The following is a 22,015-nucleotide window of genomic DNA, read 5'->3' as shown; positions in this document are numbered from 1 at the left end:
CTACACTGAGGCTGCGCACAACAGCCAGCTCCAACGCCTGCCTTGTGAGTGTGTGTTTGGAGTAGGACTGCAGCGGTGTTGAAAGCGTACTGTGAGCTCATTGAGCTCCTCGGTGTTTTTCATGGAGAACAGATTCACTATCTGCTGATAAATCCGCCCGAGAGGACACAGAAGAGGAGGAGTAGGGAAGAGAGAGGAAGAAGGGAAAAACTGCAGAGGAGAAGAAGCGACAGAGGAGAAGAGGAGGGGGGACTAGGAGGAGGAAAAAATCGGGACATGCCGCAGATTTGACTGAAAAGGTAAGAAAACGTGCGGGATCGATAGCTGCTGTTGTGGATCCCGGAGCTGCCGAGGCTGGGCGGGTCGAGGTTTGCGGTGAAGGGGAGGTTACGGCTGCAGCAGCCGCAGTCTGCAGCTGTGAATGTAGGTCATTGTGTCTGTGGGCCGAGCCGAACCAAGCCGAGACACACCGAGCTGGGCCGGATAAGCTGCAGGAGGACGAAGGTGAAGCCCCATCAGCAGCAGCACCAGGAGGAGATAGACACAGACTGGTGCTGCAGGGACCAAATCATTTAATCTAACTAATACTACATCTGCTGCAAATAGCAAAATGAACACCTTTGTGCCAAATCATAAATGTGACGCAAAGTTTAGCAGAGGAGTAGAACAGAAGATAGTGGAGCATGAGTTTATACTTTTTTTTTAAAAAAAAGAGGTAAAAATGATAAAATATGTCATGACTGAAAGAATTTTGTTTTTCAAAATCTTCAACTAGTCAGAACTGTGTGATCATCAGATGTAATAAAGCAAGGACCCCACAGCTCTCCAGACACCAGATCGACATGACTCACTGTAAGGCCAAAAACAAGAATACTGCAAACACAAAGCTTTAATATAACTCCAAGTTAGAAGCTCGATAAAGTGCTGAGTGTCTGTGTGCCACATCACGTCAAGGTCACTATGTGAACTGCATGATTGCACTCAGCATGCCTGTGTAACTGAATAAATCCGAACACTACACTAAAATTAAAGGAGTTGCAATCCTGTGTTATGGCTTGCATGGGGGTGATTGCTGTGTCTCAAATTACAAGCAACAGAAAGCAGCTTAGATGGTAAGGAGCTAAATCTACAAAAACACTGAGATGGAATAAAAAAGGAATAGTTTGACATTTTTCTGTAGAGCCTACATTAAGTCCTCCAGCACTGCTGTAATTAACTGAAAAGCCCAGACTGTTCTTTAAAGGAGCACAGCCTTTAATAGGAGAGTGTGAGAAACAATGCAACAACTGTAGAAAGGGCGGGGGTTAAAAAAAATCACCACAGATGTTAAGTCGGCCGATAAGCTGACAGAAATGCAAACTGACTGATTTACTGGCTGACTGCTTGAACTGTGCTGACATGCCGATGAGGCGGGCAGTAAATCGCAGGCCGAGGCCGGAGCCAAGAATCTGAATCGGCCGGGAGAAGCGCCAGCTGAGAGAAAATCCGCACACGAAAATCACAGTGCTGCTTCGCTGATATTGCTCTGACACTTCGGAGCTGGACGCAGCTTTTTAGCAGCCACCCCCAGAGCTGTTTTTTATCACCTATGGCTGCTGTGCTCCTGCACTGACTTGCAAGGACGCTGTAAACTCGTTAGCTGCGGGATTTCTGTGTAGTTTGTGCACATTCTGGTCAAGCACCTCAGAGCTGTTAAAGTGTGAGCCTGTGGGCCAACATCTGATCGTGCAGGTTTGAAAACTGTGGTCTAGTGTTGGAGTTTATTGACTATCTCGTGTAACAGTGGGCCTCTTTTCCACTAACTCACACTGCTTTTAGCTTTAGAAAGGATACCTTAGACTTAAGGAGGAAAAACTGTCTGCATGTGTGTTTACAGATGTCTGCTGTCACAATGGAAGCGACCACCATCCTCCCCATTCTCAAGAAGAAGCTGGCCTTCTTGTCAGGTAAAACACTTGGATTTAAAAGAAAAGAAAATGAAATATCGACACCTGTTTCCTCAATCCTGTGGTCATCCCAGTTTGAGCTGTAATCTGATTCCTCCCCTCTCCCACCCGTCTGCCTGTCACTCTTTAGGGGGTAAAGACCGGCGCAGTGGTCTGATTCTGAACATCCCTCTCAGTTCAGATCAGACCAGCATGGAGGAGCTTAGCGCCACGCTGGACTACCTGCTTAGCATCCCAAGGTACACACAGAGACACGACTGAGGACAGTCTGGTGTGTGTCCCAGAGCAGTTGTGTCACCCAGAGACTGTTGGATTTCACTTTTAATGCTTTTAGACATGTTTGGGTTTTGGCTTGTCAGCGAGGAGCTGCTGGATTTGAACCCTGTGGCTCGAGTGTAGAAATCCAGCTTAAAGGATGATTCTAGTTTATTAAGTGTTACTATTTTTCAACTCGTCCTTTTTGAGCGTCCCCAGCACGATCTGACAGCTGTAATTCTTGGCAGCTCCACAGGTGATTCAGTCCCATTTTCCATATCTGGCCTCTTCAGCTCACGCTTCGTTTCTTCCAACACACGCTGGATGAGCTGTTTAAGCTCCTGTAGGTTGTTTATAGCTGACAAACTGGTATATAGATGGACTTGAAAGAGGAGCAGAAATATACCCGATGCTGGGAATGTGTGAAAAGCATATAAAACAAATAAAAAAATAGTCTCAGGCTTTATTTTTGTTACCATTTGTACTTGTGAAGAAAACATAAAGTAGCCTCGGTAGCAGCAGCTTGGTGAGCTGGCTACCCAAATGATGCTCAAACAGGAAACTGTGTATGTAAATGATGGGGTGTGCGTGCGCTGTTGGTAACACACTCCCTCTCTTTGTCTGTGCCAGTGAGAAGTGTAAGGCTCGGGGTTTCACTGTTATCGTGGATGGACGGAAGTCTCAGTGGAACACCGTGAAGACTGTGGTGCTCATGTTGCAGGTAGAAACACATTTAGAGTCCCCGCAGGCACAACGCAGGCTTAAGCTGTGTTAATGCATTGGCTGCTATGGGTGTTCTTTAAAAAGCAGCGGGCTAATGATGGCGTTGATGCTGTTTCAGAATGTGATCCCACCTGAAGTGTCGTTGGTCTGCGTGGTGAAGCCAGATGAATTCTGGGATAAGAAGGTGACACACTTCTGCTTCTGGAAGGAGAAAGACCGTCTGGGCTTTGAGGTAAGTCTCTGAGCTGCTTCTGCTTCAGCTTGCAGCTAACTTTACACTTAAAACACGATCTCTCTCTGTGGGTTTGTGGATGTTGAAGATTTGTACCTCAAATGAAAACAAGTCATATTTTGCCTCACGTGAAGCTGTGATTTTCCCCATCTGGGGCCATTTTAAACAAATGGCCGGCGTGTGAGAAGCATTTCTTGTAAACCTCAGATTATTAGAGTGGGGTTTGGTTCCCTTCATCACTGCTCCAACTTTCCATGTTCCATATAACCTTAAGAAGAAACAGAGACTAACACTGTTCTTTTTTGCAGTATTATACATGTTTTGGTTTTGAGAAAGCTCTGGCTTTAGATTTCTGTCACACGTGGTGTAAACTCTTAGTTTCCATCTCCAGCCTGTCAAAAATCAGCTTGATTCCCACATGTAGACTTTTAAATTCACAAGCAGCTGCTTGCAAGAGCAGGTAGTCCTTCCCCTAGCACTTGAGAGGGCCTAACAGCATATGGTGGCTGCTTTGTTTGCTTATTTTTACGCATGCAGTTGTTAAGTTTGCGTGTCGGGATACCTGCTTGTAGGGAAATAACATCTGCTTGCAATCATGTTTCATCATGCTCATCATTTTATGACGGAAATCCATGGCCACACATCGGCATCAGGGCAATAACTTACAAACTGTGCTCACATCGGCTTCACTTTGTGCTTATGCTAAACTATAGAGGTGGTAGTGGGATACCTGTAAAACTTAACCTTGTTAGTACTGGTCATTATCAGCAGGCTGCTTGTGCTTTTTCTGGAGTCTCTCGCAGTGCAACGCTCTGCCCTAAGTATAGCCCCACACAGCTGCGTGGCTCCAGACTCCTGTTACTGCGGCTGTGAGAAGTGGTTCTAATAAAAGCGCTATACAAATACAGGCCATTTACCAATATTGTATTTATTTTCTTTTCACTTTGTTTTGTGCTGACTCTTAAGTCAGTCACTTGTGCACTGGTTACTTCAGGGCCAGTTTATGCGAAATAATCAGTTTTACTATTCATCCTGGAAAATCTTTGGTTCCTACGATACTTGAAAGTAGAATGGGAGGCAGAGCCTTGAGGTTTCAGGCCCCTCTTCTGTGGAACCAGCTTCCAGTTTGGATTTGGGAGACAGACACCTTCTCTACTTTTCTTTAAGATTAGGTTTAAAACACTTCTTTTCGATAAAAGGATCATGTGGCCCTGAAATCCTCTCTTAGTAAGTCTGCAGGAGGCTGAGACTGCTGGGAGCTTCCCATGATGCACTGTTTCTTCTTCACTTTCTATGTATTTATACAACACTTTGTATTTAATCATTACTTAGTATTAAGCTCTGGCTCTCCCTTCCACAGTATGTCTTTTGTCTTGTCTTCTTCCCCTCACCCCCAACCAGTCACAGCAGGTGGCTGCACCTTGCTGAGTGTGGTTCTGCTGGAGGTTTCTTCCTGTTAAAAGGGAGTTTTTCCTTCCCACTATCACCAGGTGCTTGCTCAAAGGGGGTCGTGTAGTTGTTCGGGTTTTCTGTCTGTTATTGTATGGTCTTTATATTACAGTATAAAGCACTGTGGGGTTACTGTTGTTGTGATTTGGCATTATGTAAATAAAGTTGAATTGATTTCTTCTCAGTCATCAAAAGGTTGTTGGTGCAACTTTGTGTCCTCCCCGTCTTCAGACAAAAACAGTGCAACTGCCACACCTAAAGGATGAAATGGCTGCTTTTACGTGGAGGACTTGGACCAGTGTGAATGTCCCAGTTTTTCTCCAACATTGGAATGAACCAAACGATTTTTTTTCATTCTCATTTTCTTTTCCTCTTGATTTTTGGTTTAAAACGCACACGTACCCTTCTGATCTTTGTTGTCACCCGATATCACGCACAGAGCAAGTACGCCAGTTATAACAACCTTAAGCGTCGTTAACTGTCCTGAGTGCTGCTGGAAACCTGAGACGGGATCAATGGAGTGTGAGTGTGTTTGTGTGTCTGCCTCCTCCTCTATTACAACAGATGGTTTTACCGACAGAGATCAGTAGTCATTGTGACCCAGATTTCCACAGCCACGTTGGCTCCACGATTGTTACCATGGCAACCGGAGCAAGTTGGTTGATCTGTATCGACTTGATAGTTGTTAAATAAAGATAATCCGTCACAGCCAATGTTAAGGTGACTTTATTTTAGTAGTGAAATTGGAGCTTTTTTGGTTTTTGTTCTCAGGGCAAGAAATCTCCCTGGTGGTGCGTTTAAGGACATGTGAACATTTCAGAAGTCAGCTCATGAGCTAAATATTTAAAATAATATGGTCAAAAGAAAGAGAGCTGGTGGTCTCATAAATTACATCTGTCTCATTCAATGCACTGGAGTATTACCGCTCATACACAGACCATCATCACTGAGCTTGCGGTTGCATAGCTAAACCTCTAATATATTTGTCACACTGTCATATCTCAATCAGTTATTTTTTGTCTTTTCTAAATGTATTAACAGTTGCTTCAAAGTTTAGATAAGTTTTAAGTATGCACTGGCATACCCAGCAGTTATTTATTTATTTTTATTTTTTCTGTAGTCGCTACAAGTTGCTGAATTTCATACATGCTGCGTTGTCACTGGTGGCCACATCTCTGCTGTGCACGCCCCTCTGCGCACACGCACACACAGTTGTTAGAGATTCCAGTGATGGTGCTGAAATGTTACTCATCCGAACTATGGAGTGTCTCTGAGGGTGACACAGCAGGGTGTGGGTTGTACAGCTGCTCAAACATCTGACCTCACATTTAAATAAACATGCAGACACACGCTAGCTGAGTCCAATTCGTCTGCCGGCATCTGTTGCAGTGACAACTGGAAGTTCGACTCAACGTCAGCTGTCTTAGCAGGTTTACTTACAAAGCAGCAATTAAAAAAGCAAACAAAACAAAAGGCACTTCATATTTGTTTGTTCTCTTTTAAAAACTACATTTCAGGAATGCTGAACGCGCCACCTTCAGATTTAGAAAGCCAAAAGAGAAGTTTATTGTGTTCCAAGCACTCCGCTTGGTTGATGGATCCAAACAATCAGCACTCAGTGCAGTGGCTTCTAAATGTCCTCTGAAAACAAGGACTAGTTATGCATGCCCTTCCTCAGACATACCTATGTCTCACAGGGCTCCTGAGACATGAACACACAGACTGGCTGCCTGGCATGTGGCAGAGATTGAAGAAACTGTGTTTAATCCACCAATCACTGATATCAGAGCCTCAAATTAGACAGACAAACATGATCTTAAATGTAAGGATTGTTTATTGGATTAGAATCCGTAGCAGCCAGTGACTGACATCTAGAATCCATGGACATCACCATATTCTGTGTTTCCTCCCTAAAGCTGCTCTGCTGGGCCTTTGCTGCAGACGCATTCAGTCACTGCATGTTTGTGAGTCTTTCTGTGTTCAGTTTTGTATTTAATAACTGAAATGCACGCTCTGCTGGGCTGAAATCAGGTGACTGACTTTGCCGCTGAAAAAGTCTTGATTTCTTTGCATCGAGACACTCGACACTTGTTTTTTGCTGTATGCTTTGGGTCATTATCGATTTACACAGTGAAGTACAGTCCCATCAGTTTTGCAGTATTTGTCTGAGCAGAGTCTTTAGCCCTGTACACTTCACAATTCATCGTGCCTCTCCTATCAACAGTCACATCATCAATAAACACATCTTCATCGGTTCAGGACTGTGCAGGTGTTATTTTTTCTTTTCTTTTCTTTTCTTTCAGTTTCAGGTTCATGCCAGAGGACTAATTGGGATTCTATGTATTAAAACCTGTAATTCCATGGAGTTAACGCAATGCTTTAATTAGTTGAATTCAAGCTGATATTCTGCACTTCAGTGACATGTTGTCACATGTTGTTTGATTGAAAATCCTCTGTGGTAGCAAAAAAATTTGTATTTGTCCAACAAATGATGGACTTGAATGTATACAGTTTATTGACATGCCCTACTTCAATCCAAATAAAATATCCTGGGTGGATGCTCATTCATGTCCCATGTAGCCTTACGTTATACATTTACACATTGATCCACATAAAAGCCACAACAAATCAATAGATAATCAACAAGTTGCCTTGGTGTCTTACCACTTAGCCATTAATGAAACTTTGAGATTCGGCTGATAGAAAGATATTTTATTCGTCGTTGTGTGTGCCTGTGTCTTTCTGAAGACTCTCTTCCAAGTCTGTAGCTTAGTTTCCCTGCTGGTTGTGTGGTTTCAAAATCCAAGACATATAAGAGTGTCTCGTGGTAAATGGATGCAGCACCATATGTAGCACCTAACAACCATCTTGAAATCGTCTGCCCTCAATGTTCCTTTTTCTCCTGTGCCTTTTTTATTTTTTTGTGCCTTTTTGTATTAGCTTGCAGGTACAATTGAGTGCGCCTCTATTTAGTTTTGTGGTGCGTGCGCGTTGCATATCGATGTGCAGATCACAGCTACAACTAGTACGGACAGATTTATAGTCACTGGAGGCCAGATTTGGGCCCTTAGGCCTTGCGTTTGATGCCTGCTGTTACATATATGTGATGAAGCTATGGACTAATTAGTAAATGCTTCTAACAAAAGGTAAGATTTCCAAAACATTAATAAAGCATTTCTTTTAAAAGGTCACACAAACTGTAATTCTGAAAGTAATATTGAGTGGCTTTATGATAGACTGTCTGTTCTGGCTGACTTAGATGTTCTGAAGTGTTCTGTAGTTTCGTGTTAGTTTCTATAGTCCAGGTTGACCTCTGTGTTACTTCTATATTGAAACCTACATGACATTTCTCAAAATAGCACACAGTGTGTTTAGTGTGTTTCTCCCTACTGATATGTGTTGCATGTTGGCATCTCTGCTTCCTGTCAGGTGATCCTGGTTTCAGCCAATAAGCTGACTCGTTACATTGAACCGTGTCAGCTGACGGATGATTTCGGAGGAAGTCTGGACTATGACCACAGCGACTGGCTCAACAAGAGACTGGTATCTATCTATTTATTTATTTATTTTTTTTTTTTATGCTTTCGAGGGATTTCTGTAACTTAAAATATTTGTTGCCATGGTAACCTGGCACCAGAACTGAGTGTTTGGCTTTGTTGCAGGTTTTTGAGAAGTTCACGAAGGAGTCTACGTCACTGCTGGACGAGCTGTCGATCATCAATGATGCTGATAAAAGCAGCTCAATGGACAAGGACAAGTAAGTATACACACACACACACACACACACACACACACACACACACACACACACACGTACGTCTACAGTTTAAACTAAACTGAGGGCAGACGGGTGAAATCCAGAGCCGTGTGTCTTGTCTGTCCTCTGCAGATCTGCCGACTGTGCCCTCTTGCCATCGTTTGACCCTGAGACTGTCCTTCAGACTGGTAAATATACATTTTCTTTACTTTATCCTCTTTCAGGAACTAAGATAATGTAAATGTGATTGCATTTGTACTGCTGGACTAGCAGGTAAAATACATGCAACTCTCGATAGTAACAACACCCAGCGTGAGGAGGCATTCGACTTTTTTTAAGCCTCTTTAAATGATTCAGTGGATTGAAAGGTCAGTTTAGCGTTGACCTGAGGAGTGATTAAATACTCCTGATAAGATGAGCAGTGGTTTTGAAAATCAGGTAGTGGACATTTGTGAATGGAAAAATAATGTAGTGCATTCCTCTTTTCCCCATTGAGGTCCAACCTACTTCTTCACAAAGCACACAGTGATTTCTATGATAGCTCCTAAAGCACAACGATAAACTGTATCAAGCTTTCAGGTCAAGCAGGCGGCAGGAGGGAAGAGAATATCTCGATAATGAAGCACAGACATGATGGTTGACTGAACAATCATTCTGCTCTTCTTGCTGCAGAAACATACAATTCTAACACAGGAAAAATTAATAGAGCATGTTTAAATACATCAAATGTTGACTGGAGTGCTTTACAAAGACGTGACAACTACAGCTTGCCAAGAGCACAAACAGTCTGTCTGTGAGTATTTGGGCAGTGACACAATTTAAAGTAATTTTGCTTTTATAGACCACTGCAGCAGAATGATCATTTAGGAAGTCGAGGCATTTTGCATAATCTTTGCTACAGTGTGCTTGGGTGTGTGTGGGTGCTGCACACTGTGGAAATAAAAAAATAAACACAGATATTTCTTAAAGATTTCAAAGATGTCAGCCACGCTGGGTGCTCTAGTGGAGCTGTTTCTAAGGTTATTTGCTGATTAAAATCTGTATTTTAACTGGTAATGTTGAATGAAAAGTGCTGATTGATAAGGCAGGTGGGCGTTCCACTCCCACTCGAGACTCTATCCACTTGATTGAGTTCTTGGATTCTAGAAAGCGGTGGTTTCGCAGTTCAGTAACTACAGCGGAGGTATTAATGATTAGCCAGTCAGCACAACACACTTGGCTTCTGCAGTCCTGAGCCATGGGCACAAAACTGGAAGAACACACACAACCATTTTTCAAACAGTAAAGACACTATTTTTTTTTCAGGTTATTTAATGCAAAAATAAATAATTTTGTACTCATAAATATACACAAATATATAACACAGGCTGTCAGCAGCAAAAAAGGCAGTGCTTGCTGACAAAAGAGTTCAGGACATCCTCAACATTCACCTCAGTATCGCTGTCATCGAACAGAAGCGATCTTCACTAATTCATCAACTCATATCGGACTGCTTTCACAAAGTTTTACGGCTTCCTCCGGAGTAAAGGGATGTGGACACATATCGATAGCTGGGTTAAACAGCAAACTGACAGCCTACACTTACTACGGATGAAGGGCAGCCAGAGTTGTTTTTCCTACAGTGGCTACTGTAGCTCGGATTATGCATTCGAATTGGGAGCGGAAAGAAAACAGGACTCAGCAATCTGCGATTTATTGAGATTTACTGGTGAGATTTTACTCACTGTACCTTTAAACAAAGCAAGCTGTGTGGTTTTTGTTTTGATTTCATCGTTGCATTTACAAGGAATGTTTTTAAATTGTATTTTTTAAACATGTTTTCCCCATTGCAAGTTTGCTACCATCAAAATCTAAAGAACACACTGAAAACACAGGAAGGATGGATGTGTTGACTGTACAGAGGGGCCTATGATTGTGATTGTGTGTGTGTGTGCGTCTTGGGCTGAGGTGAAAGGAGTCTTTGTTTGTAGTACCACCCTCCTCCCTCCACCAGATCCTTTCGTAATTTAGCAACATTTACACAAGCATTGACTCATTATTGCTTCTGATGCTTTTTTTACCACCTTTTTAAATCTCAACTCTCCTCTCTCTCTCTGTCTCTGTGTGTGTCTGCTGAAGGTCATGAGTTGCTGTCGGAGCTGCAGCAGCGACGTTTCAACGGCTCAGAGGGAGGAGGAGGAGGACAGGGAGGTGAGCAAGCAGCTGTCAGTCACCCAAATGTCGCTGTGCTGGCTCAGCTCAGACAGAAGGGTGATGCACAGATTAATTAAGAGGTGTCCTTTGTTTTCTCTGGAGTTTGGCGCATGAATGCAGCCATTCATTTCCTGGAGAGTACTATGCACTGTGTACAGTACAGTGTGACGCAGTGTAAGTGGATGCTGTGTTGGCTACTGGAGTTCTGTGTAACATTGTTTAAGAACTAAGAAACATCACAGCTGAGGCCTCAGCATCCACTAATTCAGTTCATGCTGATCTGCTTCTACTGTGGTATGTCTTCAAGAAGCTGCACATGTAGAATCATCACAAAATGCTGTGAGGTAAATGCAGTATAGCATCGTCAGGCCTGATGGGACTAAACCTTGCACTGGCAGAGAGCCAGAAAAGTTGCTATGGAAGTATAACCATGGAAATGAAAGTAAATTTAGATGGAGCCCTTCTAAACTCTAAGCTTAAAGTTTATCAGTCTCTCACATCACTGTGGAAGAATTCTAGCCCATTGTGTTTTTTTGTTTTTTTTACACCATTGCTTCAGTTTTTTGGATTTGGAGCATTTGTTGATGCACAGCTCTCTTAAAATCCCAGCTTTTCAAGCCGGATGAGCTCTGGATCTTGGATTCTTTTCTTTTTCAGTCATTCTGTTGTGGATTTGCTCCTGTGCTTGGGATCATTGTCCTGCTGCATAATCCACATTTGACTAGAATAATTTGTATGCAGAGGGGTTCATGAACAATTCAGTGACTGCAAGCTGCCCAGGTCCTGTGGCTGCAAAACCAGCCCAAATCATCACTCCTCCATCACTGTGTTTGAAAGTTGGTAAGAGGAGTTTGATTTTCACCAAATGTGGTGCTGCGCGTTACAGCCAAACATCTCCACTGTGGTGTCGTTTGTTTGTCCAAAGAGCATTGTTCCAGAAGTGTTGTGGTTTGTTCAGATGCAGCTTTTCAAACCGTTGTGCTGCTATGCTTTTTTTTTTTTTTTTTTTTTTTTTTTGAGGCTTTCGCCAACCCTTCAACACAAACCATACTTGTAAAGTCTTTTCTAATTGCACTGTCATGAACTTATGAGATGCCACTTTTGAGGGTTTTTTCCCCTGAATATATTACATGGTCAGACTTTAGAGTGAATTTGCTGGGACATCTATTCCTGGGAAGTTTGAGACATTGTATTAAAAACAACTGAATGTTCCAGTGCAGCAAACGTCCCAAACTACTACTTTAGAGAGGTGATCACACTTGCAGATGATCAGTTTAGTTTATTTCCTCAATCCACCTTAGCTCAGTTTTCCTATTGTGAATTAATCATTAAAGTTTAGAGAAACAGTGATAAAGTTTTATTTGAACAGTTCATTTTATAGTGCCGGGGTATCCTACACGAGAGAGCTGATATTTCAGTTTCCTGATGAGGAACCATTGTCAGCACGTTTTGTAAGAGTAGATGTGAAATGCTAAAATCCCACAGACCTTCTTCCTGACCTCTCTCTGAACTTCAGGTCCAGCCTGGTGTCCAATGGAAGAGGAGCTGCTGGCTCAGCCTCAGGTGATGAAGCTGCTGGACTCCCTCAGAGAGCAGTACACCAGATACCAGGAGCTCTGCAGGCAGCGAAACAAACGCACCCAGCTTGATGAGATCCACGCCAAAGTCATGCAGGTAACGCGCACACATGCATCGAGTGTCCATCTCAATATATTTCAGTTTCATGTGCAAACACTGCTGCGTTTCATCCTTTTTAGCAACTTTTATTTTTGACCCTTGGTGTCAGTGAGCTGCCTCACTGCTCAGCAGCACTTGAGGGCGAGATGAAGTAAACTCGCTTGTTTGTGGAGTTCTTTCAGCTGCAGGGGCTGATGGTTAACACCAGTGTCTTGGAGATGAGCCTAGGGTTACCATAGTAACTGAAAAATATCGGTCACTAGCTTGGAGGATTTGAGGTAGTTGTGGAAAGTTGGCCTAGATCTTGATCAAACTGTTCATGTGTGTGCCCAAGCTCTTCAAGGCATCACTGACCTGATAAATACAATCAAGTTATGATCCTGACACACACACACACACACACACACACACACACACACACACACACACACACACACACACACACCTGGATAAGCGGTTACTGTGCTGTATAAATACAAGCACACAGACAGCCTTCATACTGATAGCTGTTTTTAGATTATTGAGTAAAATGATGATCATGCAAATACTGCTTTCCAGGGAAACCTTACACACATTTCAGACCCATCACCAATTCTGCACATGAAGCCCGCTTTCTTGATGTGATGTCACAGGTGTTGGCATCCTGGTTTTTCCTTGTATTTAAAACTCACTACATGAACAGGCAGACTGGGTTTAGAGTTTGTGAGAAGGAAACATTTACCAGACAGAGGTAAATGCTTCCTTTTTAAAGAAAACGTAGGTTTTGTTGTGGAAAAAGGGGGGAAAAAGAAAAAGTGTGGCTCCACTCTTTGATGTTGACAAGGAGAAATCCTTTTTAATTGCTTACACATTGGTTTACTTTACACTGATCATTCTAATTTAATTCTCAAGCATGTGATGATCTATACTGATATCACGTCTGGCAGCAGTAGGTTCAAAGATCCTGCTGGTCACTCTGCTGCTCTGAGATGCACCAAGGTTCCTGCTGGAGAGTGAAATGATCCAGAAGTGCATGCAAGCCAGATGCTTGAGTGGCTCTACTACCTAGGCCGTTTGAGTACAGTAAACTCATTGCCATGGTCAAGAAACCAGTTTGAGATGATTTGAGCTTTGTTACATAGTTGGCAGGAAAGAGATGGATATATATACAGTTAGGCTGTGGCGTTTAAACGATGCTCTGTTTGATGTAATGGGCCTAAAGTGTGGCAAGAAAATCCCACACCATTAAACCATCAGCAACAGCCAGCATTTTTAATACAATGCTGCTTTCCTGTTGTTTATGCCAAATTCTGACCCTATCATCTGAATGTGACAGAAGACAAGGCAAAGTTTTTCCGGTCTTCTCTTTCTGATTTTGTGAGCAGCTGTGAACTGTAGCCTCAGCCTCTGCCTTTGGCTGACAGGAGTGGTACCCAGTGTGGTCTTCTGCTGCTATAACCCATCTGCTTCAATGTTTTATTACGTTCAGAGATGCTCTTCTGCATACCTTGATTATAACAAGAGGTTATTTGAGTTACTGTAGCCTATTTTAACCCAGAGAACTGCTGCTGACTGGATGTTTTTTCGTTTTTGGGCCATTCTCTGTAAACCCCAGAGATGGTTTTGTGGGGGGAAATCCCAGCAGATCAGCAGTTTCTGAAATGCTCAGACCAACCTGTCTGGCATCAACAACCAAGCTACGCTCAAAGTCTTCAACGTTCTCATTCTGATGCTCACCTTGATCACATTTACAGGCCTAAACACATGGAGTTGCTTCCATGTTATTAGCTGTTGATTTGTATTCAGTGTGCCTAATGTAGTGGCCCATATGAGGAAAGACTTTATTTTTATTTATTTTATTAACATCACGTTATTAAGGAGTGTAGTTAATGTAGTCAGATTCTTTAAGCACTGGGCTTTGCTGTGGTTTCCCTTAAGTTCTTTCAAATTCTCCTTCATGCATTATCGACCTCACATTGAAGTTGTTGACAGTTTCATTGCTTTTTAACTGGAAGCATTAAAGAAAATGGTAATAAAAACAGCCAAATTCAGCACAGATGCTTCAGTTTCAGTGTACTGGCTCTGCGTGAGATGTCAACCAAATGTACATGTTTTCTTACATTTTTATGGTCACCATTTTTCAAGTTTGCCGGCTTGCGAAGGTACCCAGAGTAGATTGTCCTCCTGACTCTGTAGGAGATCATGTATTTTGTGTTTCTCTCTTCCAGGTGGTCACCTGGCTGCAGGGTCCGGGTTCAGAGCTGCTGAAGACTCAGCAAACGATCGGGGACTCGATTCGATCAGCTCAGGCTCTGCAACAAAAACACGAGGAGATCGAGAGCCAGCACAGTGTAACGAAACACACACATCATCGTGATCAGAATCATGTGATTTGAACAATCTGATGAGTCGGCTGCTGTTTTTAGTTTCCCTGTTAAAAAATCACAGAAACTCGCTTTTGGTGTTTGAGGACTGTGAGGCACGAGCTAATTCTGTCTCTCGCTGTGTGTACAGGAGTGGTTTGCTGTTTATGTGGAGTTGAACCAGCAGATTGCTGCCTTGCTCAGCACCGGAGAGGAGGAGGAAGTGGCCGAGCTGAAGGCGCTGCAGCAGCAGCTGAGCGACGTCTGCTACCGCCAGGCGGCTCAGCTGGAGAGCCGACAGAACGTCCTGCAGGCAGCACAGGGCTTTCACAGCACCACGCAGGAGGTAAAGCACAGTCTTAGCACTGCTAGGCTATTAGCCTAGCTCGACAGCAGAAATCTACTCTAACCTGTAATGTTGTCTTGCTGTTATCCAGGATGGGTAGACCTGTGAAAATGCTAATGACTTCTTCAGACTGATCCAGGTTTGTTTTCTGTCTCTGCAGTTGTCTCAGCAGTTGGACGGTCTGCTGGGCATGCTCTGCGCTGATGTGGCTCCAGCTGATGGAGCGGCTATTCAACAAAACCTCAAACTGCTGGAGGAGAAGCTGCAGACTGTTGGTTTGTACCAAGAACAATCAATCCCCTTATTTTCCGTCAGGATAATTAATGGTTTTCATGAAGGTGCTCCGTCACATTAACCATCTCCTCCAATGCAGAGGCAGGTCTTACCTCGCTGCGACAGAAGGGGGCGTTGTTGCTGGAGCAGACGTGCAGCCAGCCGTCCTGGCCTCTGGAGGAAACGGAGAGTCCAACCACAGAACAGCAGGACAGCGTTCAACACATCCAGTCTGTGATGGAGGACATGCAGCTTCGCAAGCAGAGGTTACTTTTGTCTTGTTTTGCTACAGGGAGGGGTGAGTGAGGGTTTTTGGGGGGCTTTTTTGCCAAGAAGGAAGCTGTATTTAACTCCCCACTTGAAGCTAGAGTCAAAAACTGCCTGTTCCCACTCCTAACAGGATAAAAACCAAAGCCGATATCTGAAGTCCCCGATCCTGATTGTGATTCTCTCAGATCTCACTCATGCGATAATCCTCAAAAAATGAGTGAATAAAGCTTAATGGCTAAGGAAAAACAAAGAGTTGTTTGCTTCTGTGCAAAATGCAGGTGGATATTTAAAACAAATACTGCTGTCCTTTTATTTATAATTTAACAAGGCTAATATCATGTTTTTTAAAAATTCCAGAAATATCAAATGTTTTACACAGTGAACTTTCCAGTTTTGGGCTTCATCTACATTCTGGGTTTTCTCATTTACACCCACAAAAAAAGGGAACTGTTCAAATATTAAACTTTTCTCTTCCCTGTCCTCTGGCTCCACCTTCAGGACAAACTTTGTATTGCTGCTCCATTAATGGTTCAGATTCTGAGGTATGTGGTTTGTTTGTGGTAGTGGCAGCGGTTTACACAATTACCTAACAAGCAAACCCCCCCAGGAGATTAGACACAGTTCCCTGTGGTGTTGTGTCAGCAAGAGCATGTGGTGTGAAAATCTGTTCTGCTGTTTGTTTTCCAGACTTGAAGGCATATTTAACTGTGTGTGTTGCAGATGTGAGGACATGGTGGACGTAAGAAGGCTGAAGATGCTACAGATGGTCCAACTGTTTAAATGTGAAGAAGACGCTTTGCAGGTGAGGAATGCAACACAAAACGCAACAAAACACACACACATATGTGGATTTCATGTGTTTATGTTATGATTAATTTGTGCATGCATCTGGTTAGGCAGTGGAGTGGCTCAGTGAGTTGTTGGACGCCTTGTTGAAGACTCACGTCAGACTGGGAGACGACTCTCAGGAGACCAGGACCATGCTGGACAAACACAGGAAGTTTGTGGATGTCGCTCAGGTGAGATGCTTCACTTGATCTTTAGCTAACATAAAAAATCCAGCTGATGTACCTAAACATCAGCATGACAGTGCTCATAACGTTTTTGCCTTATTCCTCATGTCTTAGTGTTTTGTGTGTTTTTCACACTTAAATGTTGGAAACCATCAAACAAATTTAAATATTAGACAGAGACGACCCTGATTACTGCCAGAGCTGCTGAATCAAGACACATCAAGCCACAATCTAAAGAAACAGTTTGGAAAAGGTTACAAAGTCATTTCTTTTTTTTTTTCTTTTTTTTTTTTGCCTGTCCCATTTGGTTCTTTAGCCGTCAGGATTGTTGTCTGAAGACCAACAAGGATACCCAATGGATTTACTTTGCCAAATGGATCATCATGGCCTTGCCGTATTGGTGCATTTGATTGACCTTTGTTGTTATTTTTTATTTTATTTTCAGTTGTTACAGACGTGACTGAGGGATAGGAAAGGGAGAAAGAAAGATGAAGGAAAAGAAAAACAGAAGGGGAGAGGGACAGTGAGAAAGGGCTCTTAAAAAGAGAGAGAAGAGAGAAAAAAATCTCCTGGATCACCTGTTGAGAGAAAAAGAAGAAAACAAGCAAAAAAACCCAGCAACATACTAAACACAACAACATCATGTTAGTCTAGCTAAGTGTAAACAGCAGTAAATACTAAATATTGAATGTTGTTGTGCAGCACGTAGGACCGACAGCGCACAATGTGCTTGGAAATAGCAGCCAATAAAGGTGTAGTTTATGTCTATGAACAGTGAACACCCGTGTGCACACCTGTGTGGATCAGCGCGCTTGTATTCAAAAGGTTTCCCCATGTAACGGTCTGCTAGAGGATGTAGAGAGCCATAGCCCCGTCTCCCAGGGCATGAAGCAGGCATGGAGGAGGTCCAGGCTCCAGACATCCAGAGGCCCCAGAGTGCGAGAGCCCAAGGAGGACCACTGGAGGGGCATCCGTGCCACCCTCTTGGGAAGAGCTGAGGACAGCCCCAGATGAGGGGTCACCCAGTAGCCACGGAGCAGAAGCTAGAGGGGGCTGCAGTGGCGTGCCCGCCGGCTCTGCCAGCAGCCAGCTGTGCCACAATGAACCGAGCCGCAGGCCCAGAGGCCGGAGGCCCGAGGGCCCCCTTTGCCCCGGAAGAGGCCTGACCGAGCAACAGGCACCAGGCCCCGCCAAGTAGTCACCGGGAGTGAGCTGGTACATACCTGAGCGCCCAGCCCCGGACACCAAGAACCACCAACGCACCGACCCCTGAGGGCATCAGTTACCGGCAGGGAGTGTGGTGAGGGGAGATAGGCCTCCACACTTTAGAGGGCCTGGGAGTTCCCAGAGAGGTGGAGTCTAAGACCCGACCTGACATATAGACACAGACACAAACATGCATTCCCACCCTCATGCACACATATACAAATACTCAGCACTCACCCAACGTAGGGATAGACATACATGGACATGTACACACAGTCACACTCCCCAAACAAACTCTATGCCCCAGGTCCAGGTACCCTCGCCCCTGGAGGGGGAAACGGCACCTAGACCCAGGAGATGTTACCCTTTCCCCCGGGGTGGAGGCAAGCAGACCGCCCCAGGCTCCGCAGCAGCAGGGAGGCCCCGCATCCCAGATCCCAATGGGACGGCCAACACCTCCTCTGTAGACTGACAAAAGTTTAACTTTTTGTGAGGTTTGAGTCCTTTTACATCTGGAGTGGAACTAACACACCATTTAATAAAACAAACATACCAACAGTCAAACCTAGTGGTAGTAGTTTGATGGTCTGTGGTTGCTTTGTTGCTTCAGGACAAGCTCAAGCACACCTGGATTATCTAGAAGGAACATGATCTGAAACACAACAGCAAGTCCAAAACACGAAAAACAAAATGATTCTTTTGGAGTTGCCTAGTCAAGTCTGGACTTCAATTCAAGATGAGATGCTTTAGTATGACCTTAATAGGCACTCAAACTCTCCAAGTAGCTGAAAATTGAAACATTTTGCAAAGAAGCCATACTAAATTAGTTTCATCTCGCTGGAAGAGTGTCCAAACCAGTTTCATGGAAATCTATTTGCTAGTTTAAGGCTGGCTACTCAAAACCAAAACTGTGAAGCTAATGATGCCGAAGGATCACAAATGTCGTTCGGGTTTCATCATCCAGGTGCCGTTTCTGTCTGAATGTCTGCACAAAATGAAGTGCAGTCAGTCTAACAGATTATATTTAAATATTAATATTAGATGTTATTGAACTGAATATGTTTCTGTCTTCTTGTTCCTTCAGAGCACCTACGATTATGGCCGCCAACTGCTGCAGGCCACCGTCGTCCTCTGCCAGTCTCTGCGCTGTACGACGCGCTCGTCCGGAGACACTCTGCCTCGCCTCAACAGAGTCTGGAAACAGTTCAGCGTCAGCGCCGAGGAGCGACAGCAGAGACTGGAGCTGGCTCTCAACTTCCACACTGCTGCTGAGAGGGTGAGAAAAACACTTTTAAACTGTCAGATGTTACATCAGTGTCGAGTCTGGACGCGTCAGCATGCCATTATTGACTAAAAATAAGCCACACGGTTATTTAAAGTCTAAATTGTATGTTTACTATGGTCCAGGTGTTACAGCAGGAACGTGTGGAGGCGGAGTCTTTAGATGAAGTCGACTCTTTGGGCAAAACTCTGCTGGACAGACTGACCATGCCGGTGATCTTCCCTGATGGGTACGTACACATTCATTTGATGTACCTGAATTATGACTTTATATGTTTAATGCTATCCTAAATCATACAAACACTTATTTGGCTATTTAGAGCCACATGAATTCACTTTGCTTTTGTTACCAGTAATTACTGGCATAAACCTAACATAAAGAGCCAGTTATCAACACAGAAATGTAATAAACTACCTCATGGCTTACAGGTGTCATGTCGCAGCAAGGTCCTCTGAAACATGCCTGCATTATCAAACCTGATGAGTTCAGTTTTCAGTTAAATTCTGTTTTTTTTTATATAGGACCAAATCACAACTGCAGTCAGCTGAAGGCTCTTTATATTGTAAGGTAAAGACTTTAAAATAATACAGAGAAAACCCCAACAATCAAACGACACCCTTTGAGCAAGCACTTAGCAACAGTGGGAAGGACAAACTCCCTTTTAACAGGAAGAAACAGGGTCAGAGAGGGGTGGCCATCTCACACAATCAGCTGGGGATGAGGGAGGAGAGGATAAAACACAGACTGTGGAAGAGAGCCACAGATTAATAATTACTAATGATTAAAAGAGCAGTGCTGATTTCGCATGAAAGCTGAAGGCTCTGCCTCCCATTCTACTTTTAGATATCTTAAGAACCACAAGTGAGCCTGCAGTCTGAGAGTGAAGTCCTCTGTTGTGGTGATATGGTACTATAAGGTTTTTAAGATGAGATGGGGTCTGGTTATTCAAGACCGTGTGTGCGAGGAAAAGGATTATAAATTTGATTCTGAATTTAACTGGGAGCCATTGAAGAGAAGCCGATATGGGATGCTCTCTATTTCTAGTCCCTGTCAGTAATGGTGTAAAAGCAACTCATAATCAGGGTTCTTGTGATTTCAGGAGCGAGCAGTTCTTTGGGAGTCCCACTGACACGGCGGCAGCAGCAGAGGGTGTCAGAGAGCGCCTCCTGTTGGTGGAAGAGCGGCGGCTGCAACTGCAGGAGGCGAGGCTGCACAATGATGGGGATGAGAGGGAGGAAGAAGTGTTGAATGGGCAAGATGCAAGACTAGATGTAATTGGAGAAGAACTTAGTGAGAAAGAAGACCAAGATGAAGAGGAGGAGGATGTAGGGCAGCAGGATGAAGATTTGGAGAGGGCTACACAGGATTGCTAATGGATCGCTGACGATGTTAAACCAAGCAGCCTTAATGAAGCCTGTCAGCGAAGGGCTGCTGATTTCTACAGACCTCTCATGTTCTCGCCTAGGGCAGGATCGCCTTCTGTCGGCTGCTTCTCTTACTGCAGCGGCTTTTCCCTACATTAAGACTACACTGCACCATCAGCATCACTGCGCATAACACTTCCTGCAAGAGGATAAACATGTTGGACACCTTTCCTCCATCTGGTTCTGGAAGATCAGACATAACAAATGTAAAATACTGGAATTGTTTACTGGAATGTCTACTCCTTTGATGATAATCAACTGTAAAATAATCCATTTCAGGTGAGAATAGTCCCAGCTTGTATCTAACTGCTTCCTCCTCCTCAATCCCTACAGTAGACAGAGCTTCTATGGTGCTTCCTGTTGGTCTCATTCCTGCATCAACAGTCCTGATACTTTAGTACAAACAGGCTGGAAAAAAAGCTTCTGTCCAGCTTTCTGGAACTCGAGGAAATGTTTAAAGTTCAAAAAGGCATCAGGAACAAATTTCATTCGGTGTAAAGTAAAAGGTTTGTACTCGTTGGAATTTGTTCTAAAGTCTGCCTGAAGTTTAAAATTTTCTCTATATTAATCACCTTATTCCTAGCCTCATGTTAGCGGCGTGCTACACGTGTCATTCCTTTTTTCCAGCAATAAAAACTCTTACAATAATGAATAATGCAGGAATACAGCCTGTTACACCTTAAACAGTAGATCATATATAGAATAAGGACACCTGCCTTCTGCTACCAAGGGTTCACAGAAAGTGGCATCAGAGTAGTAAACTGCGTTAACTAATACTCTGATAAATTATGCTAAGTGAAAATGGCTTTTAGGCTCTTATTTGGATGAACTTCTTTCTGCTTTAACATAAAAAAAGCAAAAGTCCAACTTTATTTTCTTGGACACAGGAAAAAACAACTTTGACCTGCAAGAGCAGGGCTTCACATACAGAGGTTAGCATTAGCATAGCAGAGCTTTTCAGATGCTTCATTTTATGTTACATGAGCCACTTTGTAGATGGCAGAGCTGTGTTCCTGCAAACATCTTAGTAAAGGTAAACATGTACTAAAGGACTGACTTAAGTAACCAGCAAACTTTGCATCTGTAGTTTAAACAAAGTAACATGGGAGTAGGAAAAGGTGTCTATGATTCAGCTTCTAGGAGGCCATTTTTTTCATCAAGACTCACCATCAGGTACTGTTTTAAAGATCATGAATGTGCATACTTTTTTCAGTTTCTGGATGAGCGGCTACCATTATTTTGTGCTAATGAGTTTTAACTCAACAGTGAAGGCAGAGACTGTTTGACGTGGCTAGCTTTAGTGTGGCTGAGTCAGCAGTTCTCACACTGCTTTGTACAAATGAGTGGGTGTAGTTTCTTTTTCAAGTGATCCCATTTTCCTGTACGTGAGTCATGATCCAGGATAAGGAGATGGATCACTCTGACCATAGCTGGGGTCGAGCAGTGTGTGTGACTACAGCGGTTAGTGTGATGTAATAAAGTATATCAAATGTAAATGTCAGATTATTCATTTATTACAGTTTTATATTGATCATGGACTGACATGCTATATCCAGATATATATTTAGGGTTTGGCTGTTAGAACACTGCCCCCTGTTTTTTTTTTTTTTGTTTTTTTTTCTTTTAA

At 43.4% G+C, this 22,015-nt stretch overlaps 1 protein-coding gene across 1 annotated transcript; it reads left to right on the top strand.

Moving 5' to 3' along the window:
- Positions 1 to 282: 282 nt before the first annotated feature.
- Positions 283 to 22,007, top strand: sestd1 (SEC14 and spectrin domains 1). Its single transcript, XM_085435606.1, has 19 exons — positions 283 to 299; positions 1,877 to 1,946; positions 2,077 to 2,185; positions 2,832 to 2,922; positions 3,043 to 3,156; positions 8,035 to 8,148; positions 8,268 to 8,362; positions 8,495 to 8,550; positions 10,481 to 10,552; positions 12,072 to 12,229; positions 14,440 to 14,562; positions 14,726 to 14,920; positions 15,081 to 15,195; positions 15,294 to 15,459; positions 16,184 to 16,265; positions 16,360 to 16,482; positions 18,767 to 18,958; positions 19,090 to 19,193; positions 20,064 to 22,007. The coding sequence occupies exons 2-19, from the start codon at positions 1,877 to 1,879 to the stop codon at positions 20,335 to 20,337; spliced, it is 2,253 nt and encodes a 750-aa protein (XP_085291732.1). The 5' UTR covers positions 283 to 299; the 3' UTR covers positions 20,338 to 22,007.
- Positions 22,008 to 22,015: the final 8 nt, after the last annotated feature.

This window comes from Copadichromis virginalis, linkage group LG16, assembly GCF_057382275.1.
Source record: "Copadichromis virginalis isolate Kocher_CV1m ecotype Utaka linkage group LG16, C_Virginalis_male_GT1.1, whole genome shotgun sequence".
Lineage (NCBI taxonomy): Eukaryota > Metazoa > Chordata > Actinopteri > Cichliformes > Cichlidae > Copadichromis > Copadichromis virginalis.
The sequence above is the reverse complement of the archived record's forward strand: the minus strand, read 5'-3'. Positions and strand labels throughout refer to the sequence as shown.

Coding starts and splice junctions, on each gene's coding strand:
- sestd1 (XM_085435606.1), top strand. CDS start 1,877: ATGTCTGCTGTCACAATGGAAGCGACCACCATCCTCCCCATTCTCAAG. Junction 18,959..19,089: donor TCCACACTGCTGCTGAGAGG/GTGAGAAAAACA, acceptor ACTATGGTCCAG/GTGTTACAGCAGGAACGTGT. Junction 19,194..20,063: donor CCGGTGATCTTCCCTGATGG/GTACGTACACAT, acceptor TTGTGATTTCAG/GAGCGAGCAGTTCTTTGGGA.